The sequence below is a fragment of the Trichogramma pretiosum genome, unplaced genomic scaffold, assembly GCF_000599845.2.
Source record: "Trichogramma pretiosum strain Unisexual culture from Peru unplaced genomic scaffold, Tpre_2.0 scaffold45, whole genome shotgun sequence".
Classification (NCBI taxonomy): domain Eukaryota; kingdom Metazoa; phylum Arthropoda; class Insecta; order Hymenoptera; family Trichogrammatidae; genus Trichogramma; species Trichogramma pretiosum.
The window spans coordinates 394,431-410,170 of NW_019641665.1; the positions used below are offsets into that span (position 1 = coordinate 394,431).

Genomic DNA, 15,740 nt, shown 5'->3' on the forward strand with positions numbered 1-15,740 from the left:
TATTTTAGCCTTTTGGCACTGTGCGCAAGGTTCAGATCACAGTTTTTGTCCTGGGAGATCCTGATAGGTATTAAAATCTTCAGAAAAGTATCCTTTATAGGCTGAGTTTTGTGGAATTTTGATTTAGACCTTCATATCAGTCCTATTATTCAATGTGTGCTCAAAAACATTCATAACTTTTTTTTATATCTTGCTTTTTTCACATCTGTTGGCATACAAACTTTTTTATATTTCTAATCAAAATTCCACAAAACTCAGCCCATAAAGGATACTTTTCTGAAGATTTTGAGACTTATCAGGATCTCCCAGGCCAAAAACTCTGATCTGAACCTTGCGCACAGTGCCAAAAGGCTAAAATAGCAAAAATGAGCTATTTTTAGATGCAAAGGCCTATTTTGCAATTTTTTCACATTTTTTAGGGCTCAAAGTTGTCAATTTTATGTTGAAAATGTAGATTGACATTAAACTGTTGTTTATATCAAAAAAATGACAAATAAGAGTGAAGTGGTGTATGACTCCCCTTAAAAAAGGTATAAATTTTTCGCTCTTTTGAAATGTGCATTATTTATATTGTACTAAATACTGCAGTGCTGCTCTTTTGAAGGCCAAAATACACATTTTTATTATTAATTAATGTGTATTGTTTATTAATGTGTCTTCAGATTAATGCAAAATTCTGAAGACGTTTCTGAAGACACATGAAGAAATGATAAAACTATCTTGATGCTCTAGATTGAGCAAGGAGGCTTCAATCGGAAACTTGAAATGGTCAAATTTTATTAAAATTTGACAAGGAATTAAAAAAAAATATTTCCAAATTTTTTTACCGGAACCATCGGGTTCTAGGAACCTTTTTTTTTTCTAAAAATAGCATTTTTGGGCCCTACAGGCTATCGCCGTAAATTAATTAAATTAAAATTAAATTAAATTAATAAAAAAATCTGAAAAAATTTGAGGTTATGTATTTTGATGAAAAAAACAAGAAAAAAATTTTTCCAGATTTTTCGAGGCTCCGTATCGTTCTAAAAAAATTATTTCCGTCCAAAAAAAGCGGTTTTTGGCTTCAAAAGGTGCGTTCAAATGTCCGAAAAAATTTGAAAAAATTTGAGGTTACTTTTTTCAATGAAATAAAAAAATGAAAAAATTTTCGAAAAAGTTATTGCATTCTAACGCCTTATATGAATTTTCAAAATTTTCAATGATTTTTTCTGAAGGCCTGAAGCACTCAAAAAATCTGAAAAAATTCAAGGTTTTTCGGATTGTTGAAAAGTATTTTTGTGAATTTTTTCAGATTTTTTTAATGCTTCAAGCCTTCAGAAAAAATATACATAGAAAATGGACGTTTATAGGGGAGGAGGGGGGTATGAGGGGAAGAGGGGGTCCCAAATTTTGGGTTTGGCACTTTTTTATCGTGTACTATAACATACCAAAAGCGCGTCAAGATCGGTGACATACGTGCGGACGAAAATTTAAAAAAGTATTATTTTCACCCATATACATTAAACTGACAATAAAAAATCGGTTTTTTTTAATCGTGGCAACGCCTCCTTAATCTTTTCCAACCCCCAAAAATAATAATCTCTGCAAACTCGTATGAGTGAAAAAAACCCGTGCCACAAGACGAGTGTTAATTTACATTAAACTAAATAGAAAACCCGTACGTGTATAATACGAGAAAACGACTCATATGAGCTGAAATATTGCAGAGATTTTTTTTTGCGGGTTTGAAAACATTGAGGGGGAGTCCCGACGATTTAAAAGAAATCGATTTTTATTGTCAGTCTAATATGCATACTTATAATTTTTGAAAAAATTTTTTTACATACTTTAAAAGTTACTTTATTCAACCGCAGACCACTGATTGTTTTAAATGTCATGTATCCTTCACAATGAATTCACATAAATCGTGTAATTTTTTGCAGTGTAAACCAGAACGTTATCTTCGGTCACACCTTGATCTGCGACACTGCATTCGAAACCAGCTCTAACAAAATTTAGAATTATTTTTAAATAAACCGAGATTCTCCAAAAACGTTGATTGTACCACGTAAAAATATTGGGCCCATGTATCGAAATCATTTTTTCGATAAATATACCTCATAAACTATAGCTACACAAATTTTATCCGAATTTTCGCATAAGAATTTTTTTCTAACGATCTCTAAGAAAATTTAAAACTAGCAGAGTAACATTTTGTGATGCCTTAAATTATGTGTTTTTTTTTTAAATATTAATCATATTGCGTTGACGTTTAAAAATCAAAAAACTAATTGAATATACTTTTTTTACAAATCGTATAATCGCCATGACGTCTCAGGTAACAAAATTTTGTAGTATACGAGAGTTCACAAAATTTATAAATTTTGGACAATTCTCATATATAGCTACATAATAATAAACTTGATAAGTACGTAAAAAATGGGAATATATAGGTCCATTTCTCATTGATTTATAAGGACTCAAAGTAGAATTTTAATTTTATAAATTTTACTTTGCTTTCATGGGTTGGCTCAACAATGAAATAAACCTCGATGAGAAATTCAAATTTCAAAAACCAACATTTTCTCAATAGGGCGTTTTCCAATTGTCACAAAATAGTCACTTTACTACTTTGCATGGTGGCATAATAAAGAAAGTGTTGCGGGTTGAATAAATGAGAGACCTTATTTGATATGCCACCTGGCAAACCTTTGAAAAAATTTCCTGTAGGATTCCATAAGATTCCTACAGGAGTCCTATAGGATTCCTGTAGGAATTTCGCGGACCCTACATGAACTTTTTTCTAGGGAAACTGTAAAGTGACCATTTTGTGACATTCGGGAAACGCCCTATATCACGCAAAAAAGCCACGCACACACACGCAGATGTTGCAACAAGCGGTACACTGTCGACGAAATCGCAGAGATTTTCCTATTGAACGATAAGTTATTTGATAAGACTACCTTAAGGCACCTCACACAGTCTAACAGTGGGATAAAATTGACCATTAACTAAAGTAGTGGACAAGGTTCAAAGAGCCGATTCAGTAATAAATTCACGTGTATCCTAATTTCAATTTTTTGTTCGACCGAAAAATGACGAGTGAGGAGAAGAAAACGGGATTGGAACGATCGACGGGTGAGAAGGAGAAATCTGGAGTGGATCCATCGACTAGTGGGCAGGAAAAACCTGGAGTGAATCCATCGACGAGTGAGGAGAGGAAACTTTTAGTGGATCGATCTACGAGTATCGATGGAGATTTGCCAGAGGGTGACGTGTCGTTTGACCGGTACAGTGAAAGTTCAGACGAGTCTCAGCTATCAAAATCACGGACTCAGGAGGTGAGAATACCACCTGAAATCGGAAGGGGACCCAACTGGAATGCTGCGAAACAGCATTTGATGCAATATCTACCCTATTTAATGAATGAGAATAACGGAGGCCCTCAATATGAAATTAAAATACATGACGAAACCGTCGAAAATTTAAAAGACGAACAACTGGCACGACGAATGGATGGTAAACGAAGCAGGACTACACAAACGCCTGGTCCGATTACTTTATGTTGTATGCCAGATTGGTTGGTTCGCGGGTTGACAAGAGTAGCCTTAACCGGGAAGGATCATTCGATAGGGCTTTGCCTTTGTGTACTCGGCGTGCTTTTTATGATTTTCCTTGTGGCCCTTATTTGGGTCGAGGAAACATTTGCTTAATCAATAGAAATACACTTTGAACCTTTTAAACTTGATCGAATAAATAATAGCAATTTTAAAAGTCAAAAAGCAAAAATTCATAAAAACGCGAGAAAAACTACGTTATAATTTTGCTTATACTTATACTCTATAAATAAAGTAAAAATATTTTTTATCTCTAAAATTTAAGAGTAAATTCTTGCCATGAGCCATTATAACTGCTATAGACACTATTAGTGAACCATCATTGTTAAAATGAACAAAACTCACTATATCTGTGTGACCTTGTAATGTGTTCAAACATTTTCCAGTTTCAACGTCCCATATTCTCACACTTTCATCAAACTGTAATCATAAAATCATCTTAAGTATGAACAATTAAAATTTTTATGACAATTGTGGTAAAGTTTTTCTTACAGATCCTGATACAATTAGATTTGAGTCGTGAAAATTGCAACAAAATACATAGTTACTGTGCCCCTCTAAAGTTGTTAAACATTGTTTCTGAAACAAAACAAATGTATTTAATATATTTTATAAGAATCACTTTATTGTTTGTTAAATGAGTTTTGGTTCTATTTGAGTTTCAATACAAAACTAGACAAATACTATTATTTTATATTTAAAATTGTATGAATTGTTATAATTATTATAATAAAATATTTGGAAAAAAATGGATGAAATCATAAGCAAAATTAATTTTATTGGTCAGTTTAGCTTGAATTTAATGTAACTATTTGATTATCTCAATTTTTGTAACAGTTATAAAAATGTAATTACTACAGTTTTTGGTTTAACTTTTACCAGATTATTATTTTTTAATTCAATGAGTTAATATTGAAATAACTGTTAAATGCACTTTGATAACTATACATATTTAAATCTTGATTTTATGTGATCATAATTTGTGATCATGAGTACATACCGAAGTAGGTTCCCAAATTTTAAGAGTTTTATCATCAGATACTGAAACTATAGAAGCTAATTATTGTTAGACCATGATATATCTGAAATACTTAATTTGTGTCCATCAATTGATCTACTGACTGATGATTGCATCTATAACCAATGATTCATTAAACAAAATGACTTTACATTGAACTAAGTTGCTTCATACAATAGTTCATTATTTTATGACAGCTAGCAATATGATTGTATCAAATGTTGAAGTTCTAGTATGTTATAATAAAGATGTATTTAACTGTTTGTGTGCATCTAACTGGACTAAGTACTTTAAAGTAATCAAGTATAAAATATTATTTCACTTTAACAGCTTAATGTTGTAAATATTAATGTTGTATGCTTCCTTAAAATATTTAAATAATTAGAATTATAGAATGTATTTAGATGAATTCAACAGAAATAATTTTTTCGAGTTCAACGTGATCGAAATCATAGGTCACTTTCAATCAGTAGATTCATGAAGAACGTCAAAAAAAAACGTAAAATGAAAAAAAAATTGTGCTTAAGTGTTTGTGCAGGGTGTCTTAAGGATCGGATCGGCACGCCCGAAGTTGTGACCGTAACCATTGCTGTTCTGAAGGAGTGTACGCGACCCTGGTGCTGTAACTCAATCGGTACGCTCTGAATGTTACGACAACTGATAGGTGCACTTTGTAAAAACGTAAAACGCCAGAAAAGGCAAAAAAAGAAAAAATTTAACACGCAAAGTATACGAAAATGGCTCACGGAAACAGCTGTATCTCACTGAATGATCAAAATTTTGCAGTTTCAAAAAATGCAATGGAAGGGGACAAAAAAATATTATTCAAAAAATAAAATAAAAATATTTTCGATTTTAAGCCCCCTTTGAACCCTTAATGGGGGTTTCTGGAAAACTCTTAATTCATGTCGCCACGGAGTAGTCGTGGGGTTCATCCTGGTCTGTGAGCTTTCGGTTCTCGCAAACGATGTACAGATGACTTGGGTAGTTCACACATATATAGCCCAGGCAGCAACTTCTCTCTTCAGGAAATGTTTTTCATTCAGATTGGAAAGTGTAAGTACTTACAACGTACCGAGTTGGGTTCCTCTTGGAAATCACCTGATCTCACCTGAAATTTGTGTATGAAAAAACACTTGATTTTTTATCAAATTTTTTTATAATAGGGAATAGGGATACGAAGAGTCGCAGCAACTATGATTTTGAATCCAAGCTGACGTAACTTTAATTAGTTTCATCTTGAAATTTGTATGGTTGGAAAAATGCCTAGCATTTTTAATTCTTCAAAACCTTTTGAAAGCATTCCTTCGAATTTTCTTTTAAAAAATTGGGTTTAAATAAAAAAAAAACTGATACAATTTTTATGCAATGGTAATTTTTGAAAATTTTGTAAGTGGTGCATCGTCAAATGTTTATAGTACGCACAGCTCGAATTAAAAAATATTTTTCAAACTCAACACATGTAAACTTTTCGATTGATTTTTAGTTGTAATGAATTATTTTTTACGTTATTGTATACATTACTTTGATCCAATTTGATAACTGAAAATACTTCTGTTACCTAATGCTTAATTAACGTTTACTTTCAAAAGTATAGAACAAAACAAGAAAAACAAACAATTGGTAAAACCAAATTACGCATGATAAGCGTTTGTCGATTTAGATTCTTAGACTTAATTATACATAATAGATGTGTAAGTTATTTTTCCAACCTCTACAAAAACCCACGAGTAAAAGATCTGGAATAAATTGTAAAACCGAATACATGACAAAAAATAAAAACGATTAAAAAGAAGTAATTTAACAAAAATCTTGAGAAGTATCATTCACAATTTGAGAAATGATTTTAAAGATTCGTTTGTATTGAGTATTTATATTAAATAAAAAAACTTTTTTAATGATTTGAATTTAATTTATTAAAATAACTGCTTAGAAATTACTCTATAATGAGCTATTTACTATTAAATCAATCATCTTTTTTAGTTTCAGTCTTTCCACCCCTGATTCTACCAGTTCTTCTGGCAGCAATCAAACCAATCTTGCGACCAGCACTTGTTCCACGCTTGACTGTGGAAGCATGACCAATATGCTGATGGTTACCACCACCATGAGGATGCTCAACAGGGTTCATAGCAACACCACGAACCTGAAAAAGTAATATATATTTTCAATTTAACAACAGTTATAAACATCTGCTTTATAAAAATTAAATTCTGTAAATGATCAGTAAATATATGTTTCCTCCAATGTTAAATCGGTTTTCAAATGTCTAAAACCATCATTGTAATAAACGTATAGTAAATAATTTTATCCACATAGTATATAAAAGTTTCGTGATTACCTTTGGCCAGCAGTTTCTCTTGACTTTGTATTTGTGGTATGCACGACCAGCTTTCAGTATAGGCTTGTCAATACGTCCACCACCAGCAACGATTCCAACCATTCCACGATTTGCAGATGGAATAACTTTCTTGGCACCAGACGGGAGCTTTACCCTAGTTCTCTTTGTGTCTGGATTGTGAGAAATAACGGTGGCATATAGACCAGAGGCTCTAGCCAATCGGCCTCTGTCGCCAGTCTTTTCTTCAACATTGCAGATGATTGTACCCTCGGGCATAGTTCCCACAGGCATAACATTGCCAATGGTAAGGTTTGCTGTAAAATTTCATGCATGAATTTTCTGACAATCATAGATATTCTGATAATCAAATGATTGAAAGTCAATCAAGATTTACTACTCAAATACCTTTTTTGCCGCAATATATAAATTGCCCGGTGTAAAGTCCTTCAGGGGCAATGAACAGTTCCTTTCTGGTTTTGAATTTGTACGGATCTCTGAAATGCACAACGGCCAGAGGAGCTCCACGACCAGGATCGTGAATGATATCCTGAAATTCAAAATTTAAATTAGTATGAATCTCTAAATACTTATGAAGCCGACAAAAAGCATATCGCTATTGACAATGAAAAAAATGCTTACTTTGACTACTCCTTTGATGTAGCCATTTCTTTCACTGTAGTCCAGGGAACGAAGTTTGGGTGCTCCTTTCCTTTTCTTGGTGTGGGCTCGGAAAACTGAGCCAGCTCCCTTACGCTGTGCACGGATAACTCGACCCATGATCTGTAATCACCCAATTTTTGTAACAATCTGTTATAATGCTTACGAGTAGCCGGACTTAGATTAATCAACCTAACCCCACAACGGCGATTACGCTCGTTTGAAATAAAAAAAATGACCAGAAATCTCGCTAATTTTAAACCATTCAACTACATCTACAATCAAGGATTTCCGAGAAGGTTTTGATGACAAATCTTGATATAATTGTAATTTTTGACAGTGAATAAAAAGTTTTTTTGTGTACTTACTTGGCCTACTATACTTCAATTTCACACGTGTTATTTTATGTTTTCATTCTGCTCGCGCGGCGACAGAGAGCAGCGCTCTCTATGATCAGTATTAAAAATTGTAACAACCTAATGCGCAACTCGCAAGTGCAGGGCCATTCGTATTTTTGAAATTCATAGTTCAACTTTGTCCATATACCAATTATTTATTAGTTGTTCGGCACTAAAAACTATGGTTAATGTGACAGTTTCCGTAATAATTTTTACAGAAAAAAGGTTTTAATTTCATTTAAATTTTTATTATGTTAATGTGAGAAACCTTCGATTGAAGTTCATAAAGATTCGTTGAATAAAGAGATGATAGAAGTTTCCTTCGGACTCAACATGACAAAAAGTAATTAGTTGACTATATCTGCTGCTATAATACGTGAAAAATGGCAAGTGAGTTTGCCGTTCTTTCAAAGTTGTTTTTTTTGGAGCAAAATTGAATGAAACAGGTACGAAATCCGTAGCAGCAAAATCTTGTTTTTCGAAAAAAAACAATGACCTGGCTGAAAGAATGAAAAAATTGTTATTGTATCTTGGAAAGGAGTTTGATATTGTGCAGATCCGTCAAAGCTCTAAATACGGTACTTGTAATTTTGCTACCGATACCGGGCATCATCACGAACGCTTAGAAGCTTTTCGCACACGTAATACGAAAGTAATAAAAAGTCACAGGGTCCGGGGGTAGCGATCGGGCTGAAATGATTTAGATCGATATCGATGGACTGGGGCTCGAACTCGCGAGCTCTCTACAAATGGAGGCTGTCAGTCACTTGGCAATGGTGATTTTGAAAAATGATAGGAATTATAATGATAGGAGCAGATGTGTGCCAGGCGTCATAGACGACTTTCACAAGCCATTGAACGCGTAATGTTTGACGACGCTGCGATCCAAGTGTCGCGATCTCTCCTATTATTTTGGTTACTCATGTCCTATTTGTATCGAAGCAAACTGGCAGCTTAACATGGAGAAAACACAAGGCTAGTCCGGTGTTTGCTCGGTAGCGGACGAGATAATATCCTAATCGTAAGATCCTCGATGGCCTTGCGCCAGAAGCTCCATGTGCAGTAGTTAAGGTCGATGAAAATCGAACCGACGACGATACGAGAGTGCGGGTGAGAAGCTAGAAAATATGGAAAATTGGCCGTGACTCGTTGTCGGCCGAGACGTATAATGGGCTCGATTGCGAGTCTTGGAGCGCGGCTGGTCTCGCGTAGGCGCGCAAAGGCTCAGCGTAAATTAACGCCTCGCTCTCGTCGGCGGCAGCAGCCTCTACTCTCTCTCTCTCTCTCTCTCATGTAGTCGGGCGCTAATGGCGTTGTTGCATCTTCACGGCAGTTGGGGGTATGCTGTACAGATCAGTCGACCGAGTACGAGACACGCAAAACAAAGCACTCGGATCGTCGTCGCAGCTCCTTTTTTCGTCGTCGTCGTACACGCTATAATATGCGCGTCCGCATCTGTGCAGATCGTCCGCGGCGGTGGTCGATCCGAGTCCTGCACACAATATCGCGTGCACATACATCGGAGCTCGGCGCCGTTTCGTTACAGCAGCGCCGCCGCCGCTCTGCTATTAATTGGCTCTGGACGAGCAGCTCCGCATGCATGTGGTAGCCAGTGCACCGCGTGTAGCTGCTGCACTCCATATAGCTATCGCTGTGTCTGCGCGCGCGTCTGTGTGTGTGTGTGTGTATGTGTGCGTGGGTAGACTCGCAGGTAGTGCACTGCACGCTACCCAAAAGCCTCTCTTTCTTCGGCACAAAAAAGCTCCGATGCACAGCTACATATAAATGTGCTCGAGCTAGCTATGCTGTATAGCTATATGTATATCGTCGTCGTCGTCGTCGTCGGCGATGGCAGTATGGAGTTGTACGATATTCACAGTACCTATATACACATGTATAGAGTGCGGCGTATTCGCATGAGTCGGACGTGTATATGTATGAAATATAAGAGTCCGCGCGGACTCTTGGCGAGAAAAGCATATAGTCGGGGCCGCACCGATTGGCTGAAAAAGTCGGGCCCGACTTCTTCATTGGACTTTTTCGTGAACGCCTACCGATTCTTCGCGGCTCGAGGGGGCGTCGACCCGGGCCGCCTGTCAGCGCCTCATTGGCCCCGCAGCCGCCACCGAGCCTCTCCATTGGCTCGCGGCTTTCTCGTCAGGTTTTCTCGCCTCGCGACGCTCGAGTCCGCGCGGACTCTCGATTCGACTACTGCCATGCTTTTTCTCTCTCTCTCTCTCTCTCTCTCTCTCTCGCTCCTCACTCTGTGCGCGCGTTATGTATACCGAGTGACTGACTGAGAGAGAGAGAGAGAGAGAGAGAGAAGGTTAAGATGCCTTGGCAATCAAGTAGAACCTTCGCACACGCTGCGTAGCGTAGCAGTATAAAGCTGAGCTATATAGCAAAAGAGAGGAGGACCAGGGGGGAGAAACGGTTATGGGTGGTTACGAACAGACCCGCTAGCTATTTCATCGAGGAAGTATACTCACTCGCTCGCTTCTCTCTCTCTCTCTCTCTCTCCCTCGTCGTTCTCTTTTGCTTCGTGCCAACGACGAGGACATACACACTACACACAGTGCACTGCCTGTTTCTGTGTACGCTCCAATATATATAAGACGCCTCTCCTCGCAGCAGCTATATGCCTATATATACACACACATACTGGTATATATAATACACGCGCAGTGGTGCGCGGCAGTGGCTGCATTATAGCTTGCTTGCATCGACGACGCGACGCGCGAGCACAACACAACGGAGGGGAGGCAATCCTATAATACCTATATAATACATATATTTCGACTTGGCTTGCACATTTCCTTCCACGTCTCGCTCTCTCCTACATCCACCTATGACTCTATATGACGAGTTTTATATAATGTTATACGAGAAAATACATATTTAGATTTATGCGAGAATGTATGCGATGTAAATTTAACTTGTGTACGCGTCCCTGTCCATATACGCTGCAGCATCTATGCAGCACACACACACACACACACACGCATCCTATATGCAGTCCCTCGCTGAGCACTGCGACTCCACTCGAGCCTGTCGAGCCTCCACATCTGCCCATTGATTTTTCACTTTATCTATATTATTGTCAAAAGCGTCATCGTGCGCGCAATTACACGTGCTTATGAGCATATTATTAAATCCTTCTATATTTATATCAATATGCAAGCCAACATCCTCTTGTGTACATGTTTAGGCTTTAATCATTCATACATCTAAATCTCACTGTTTTCTATACTTTGGGCTCCATGCTTTTATTTGATGGACATTGCTTTTCAAAAATACAAGCTACAGCAGAATGAAATAAATAAACTACAAATTTTTTATTAAATTTTTTATAAGACTTAAAATTTTAAGGTCCAAGCAAGTTTTACAAGTTTCAATAGAAAACACGATCGCACGAATAAAATAATCAAAACCTTATTTTTATTGAAATTTAAAAAAACTCAATAACAATAAAAATAATTTTACTTTATCATTGCTTTGGTCGATTAAGTGCTTACTTAATTATTATTAATAAGTTAAATCAATATTTATTACTGACTGAATTAAGCTGTACGTTTTTTACATAACTTTACTTTTTCTTGTCACAAATTTCTAAAAGTACCTAATGCATAAATAAGATGTTTATTTTTTTTTTAATTTGAAATCTCGAGCTTTTTTTAGGGTTCGATCGTGAATTTTATCAACAATTTTATCAAGTCAAGCATAGGTTTTTTGTCATTTTAATTTCAATACCATTTATGATAACATAATACCAACAGAAAATTAACGAAATAAAGGGCGCACAAAAACGGGGGATTTTCTGATTACAACAGACTTGTGATGAATAAAAAAAATTTATTGAATCGATAAAGCACTGATCAATAGATTTTCTTTCAGATCAATTTTTCGGACAAATTTAAGATAACTATTAGATTTTTCGTGGTTAAATCTGATGAATGAAAAAAATTGCCCAATTTGTAAGATTTTTCAAAATACTCATATTCTTTCATCGCCTTTGCTATTAAAAAAATTATGAATTAAAATTAAGTAATCATCGGGGAGTTTGCGGTTTCAAAAAGACGATGCTATTCATCTCTACGCTGCTTTATAATAACTTGTGAAATTTGGTAACTTGATTTTATCGAATAATTTGTAAGAGCTCATATTAATATCATTACTTTTGAAGAGCTCGTTCACGAACATTTTTATCATTAACGGTACAGTTAAAATTGTTGTGGTAATATCATTTTCAGGATTGATACCTGAACTGGCATGATTCTTGGAGCACTATCAGTTTATTGACTAACACCACTATACATCTGAGATAACTTAAAACTACATTTTGTAAGTCTCAAAATGTTTTTGAAAACTAAGTTACTTAAGAATAAATGTATACCCAAAATTTCAAATACATTCTTAGCATAAGCTTTACAACCCCTGAATATATTATGTAATTAGCTCTGATAAAAATGCTCAACATTATCATGACCAAATGATCAAAAAGTTATCATTTAAAATATTTTAAATTACCTTACCATTAATTGAACTCTTCTTTCCTTTTTTTTTATACAATTATTATTATGTTAGAAATGTTAAGCTTAATAAATTGAAAATAAAAATTCAACTATAGCTGTTTGAAAAAAATTATAACAGCTCTCAACCACGTTAAGTACAATAGCACTGCTTTCAGTCTGTGCCACTAGATGGCGAAGACATTTATGTGCAAATCTGAAAGCGGCAAAGTAAAAATAATTGTATAACTTGAACCACGGTTGTAATGAAGTTCAAGTTTAATGTTATTATGTTAAAATTTAAAAATTAGGTTTAATAGACGTTTTAAATTTCATGTATAGAACATTTAAAATAATCATTAAAAGTTCGTTTAAAATATAATGCATCTCTACCAAGGAAGTGACTTTTAATTAAAATGTTTGATAGTTTGTAAAATATTCGAGATTTTATTCAAAACTCATATATTTTCTACAAATTTCCAAAAAAAATGCGATATTTGTTGGTGGCAATATTCTTAAAGATGAAATTATTCCAAGAAAATAAGGTTCACAATATTTTTAACATTAAAATTGATTGTCATAATATTGCGCTTACTCAAAGACTCAATTATTAAGAGTGCGCTACAAAATTATGTACGTGAGCATACATTACATACAAGTGTTGAATTGTGTGTAAACGTGGACAAGTATACACTGTAGATCATGCCTTAGAATGCATTCAATATAATCTCATTACGTGTCTTGTTATATCGAATTATCATGTATAAAACGGGTAACCCGTTGGACGTAAATAATTCAAAGGATCATTAAGTTTTTAGCTCTATCTTTGCGGTGTTCCATAAATTCACCGACGCTGTAAAATACAATCTTTGTATTGTTCAACTGCGCACAATAAGGCTGTTATAGCGTGGCAGAAACGTCGTTGAAGCAAGAAATTGTTCCGAGGAAAAAGGCTTGTTGTGTATCGCGAATGCGAAAGAGAGAAAGAGGAAAAGAATCGATCGCCAAGTTTTTTACGTGTCTGATAGCTGTCCAGCATACAAGACATACCGTGTCGCAGCTCCAATCAATGAGCTATGACAAGCTTTTGTTGTACAGTTTGTATGTATAATATAATCGGGAAGTTCCGGTACATATTTATAGTGAACAGATTTGACGCACACCGACCGATCAGTTAAAAGTGTATAGGCTAAATCATTAGAGTTCATCAGAATCAACATGGAATAATCCAATCCGAGCGATTTTTTTTTGATCATACAATTTATAGTAACAATTAATGAACTCTTAATTTTATCAATTGTTTCCAACAGTATTCTTATATTTCATGAATAAGCAATCTTGAATAAATACGCAAAATAAACTTAAAAACTTAAATGGAAGCTTTTATCAAATTTTAATGAGTTTTGACACGATTTCTTCAAGAACAGTACTTAACCTTATCGTAGTATTTAGTAGCCTTTTCGAAAATGCATTTTAGCATAATAAGGTTAGCACTAGAGCCGGCGAGAAATTATTAATTTGAAAATTCCCACACTCCATAGCATTTAATGATTTTGTAACTGGTTCCTCAAAACACTGTTTATTTTAATTTTTAAAAATGAAGGTTTAGGATTGTCTATCTATTTGAAAAAGTGTGTAACTACATAAAATTTATTCGTGATATATCAATGTTTTTGGGTCTTATTTTGACTCTTTAAAGGTTCGAAATGAAATTCATTTAAAAGGCAATACAAAAGCAAATCTTGAAGAGTAATTCTTCAGCGTGAGTTGAAATTTTTTTAAATTCGATAATCGGCATGTTGACTCAATTGGAAAGTATCTATAGATCCAAATAGTTATCAAATCTCTTTATTTGTACAGACCGATTGTATTTAGTACAACAAACTTATCATGTTGTGTTACGAAAATGTACATATAGCAATAATATCCCAAGATAGATTATGGGAATCGCTTTCCATATATTTGGGTCAAGTTGAATTGAATAGTTCAAAGGTTAAAAAGATTATGCACATTCAGAAATGTTTTCTCAAAATCATTTTAAGAATGTAATGTTTATGGCAGTTACCCACAATGTGTTGTAAATCCAGCATCGTTCAAAATTTTTATAAATTTTCGAACCACGAGTAAATTTTAGTTGCGCGAAGCATTTTTGGATGGAGCTCTAGTATTTGTATAGTATCCATGTTAAGTGATAAGAATTAATAGATGTTATCATTAAAGTTCATATCTGTTATCACTTGAACGTCACAATACATCTCATTCACTTATGAATTGTATGATAGAGTGAAAGATTTGTCAAACATTTTTAACATCTCAAAAGAGAGAAGCCACTGGCCTACGCGGCATTTTTAGGCCCATTAAATGTTATTCGCAGGAATCGACTCAGTCGTCGAATTTCACGTGACCCGATCGAGAGGCGATCCCAACGCCCAAGTCACTATATAGTTATCATAATTATCTAAGCGTAACATATTTGATTAAATAAAAGAAAATTCAAAGAAAAAAAAACAATTTGAATTGAATTTAAATTAAGTGAGTTAAGTAGCTCTTATCAGACATACTTTCTCTTTTACTTAGACATACACCGAGACACGATATGTCGTAGCGGCTGCGCACATGTATTTTGGTATATCTTCCGCTTAATCACTCTAAGATAGTCGAGACAGCAAGTGTTCTTCCAAGCAAGTCGTAGTTGAGGCTTGAAATCGTCGGTGGTTGATTGTCCTGCGTATCGCCATGCGCGAGACGCATCGCGTCAAGATATGGTTGCAGCAGATGATCACGAAGACTCTCTGAGTCATGACTCGAATTTTACTAATTGTTTACGTCCACGAAATGCTACAACGTAGTCTACTACAGTGTCGCATTCTTAACACAGATATCTTAATCAATCAAGAAATCCAAAAGTTGCAGCTTGATGAAGGGCCGCTCAAAGTGCACCGTCACAACATTCAAGTCCAACTATCATTCCATAGGCCACAAATTTTCGGTTTTCAAAGAGTCCAGTGGAAATAGACACTCGCGCATTGCACAGGGCGTAGCCACGTGTGTGTGTATGCTAACATAAACTGTGTACAGGGTATTTAAATGTTTCATGTGTGCAGCCACGGGAAACAAAGTCGTTTGCCATGAATAATAGCAATCGAGTCGCGCGCCAGCAGTAGCAGTACCATTGCGAAAATGCAAAATATGGACGCGGGTGCGCTCCGATATACAGATATA

The 15,740-nt window shown here is 35.3% G+C and overlaps 1 protein-coding gene across 2 annotated transcripts; it reads right to left on the minus strand.

The window, feature by feature from the left end:
* Positions 1-6,580: 6,580 nt before the first annotated feature.
* LOC106649684 (60S ribosomal protein L8) lies at positions 6,581-8,042 on the minus strand. Of its 2 annotated transcripts, none has more exons than XM_014367242.2 (5): positions 7,981-8,042; positions 7,595-7,735; positions 7,361-7,502; positions 6,956-7,269; positions 6,581-6,760 (listed from the first exon to the last, which is right to left on the minus strand). In XM_014367242.2, the coding sequence occupies exons 2-5, from the start codon at positions 7,730-7,732 to the stop codon at positions 6,581-6,583; spliced, it is 774 nt and encodes a 257-aa protein (XP_014222728.1). In that variant the 5' UTR covers positions 7,733-7,735; positions 7,981-8,042. The 2 variants fall into 2 exon arrangements, with proteins under 2 accessions (XP_014222728.1, XP_023316062.1); XM_023460294.1 differs by lacking the exon at positions 7,981-8,042 and adding an exon at positions 7,810-7,828.
* Between the last annotated feature and the right edge of the window lie 7,698 nt (positions 8,043-15,740).

Bases quoted from the DNA above. Each gene is read 5' to 3' on its own strand.
- LOC106649684 (XM_014367242.2), bottom strand. From the start codon at position 7,732: ATGGGTCGAGTTATCCGTGCACAGCGTAAGGGAGCTGGCTCAGTTTTC. The intron at 7,503-7,594 runs GTAAGCATTTTT...TTTGAATTTCAG, and splicing joins ACATCAAAGGAGTAGTCAAA to GATATCATTCACGATCCTGG. The intron at 7,270-7,360 runs GTATTTGAGTAG...GAAATTTTACAG, and splicing joins TATATATTGCGGCAAAAAAG to CAAACCTTACCATTGGCAAT.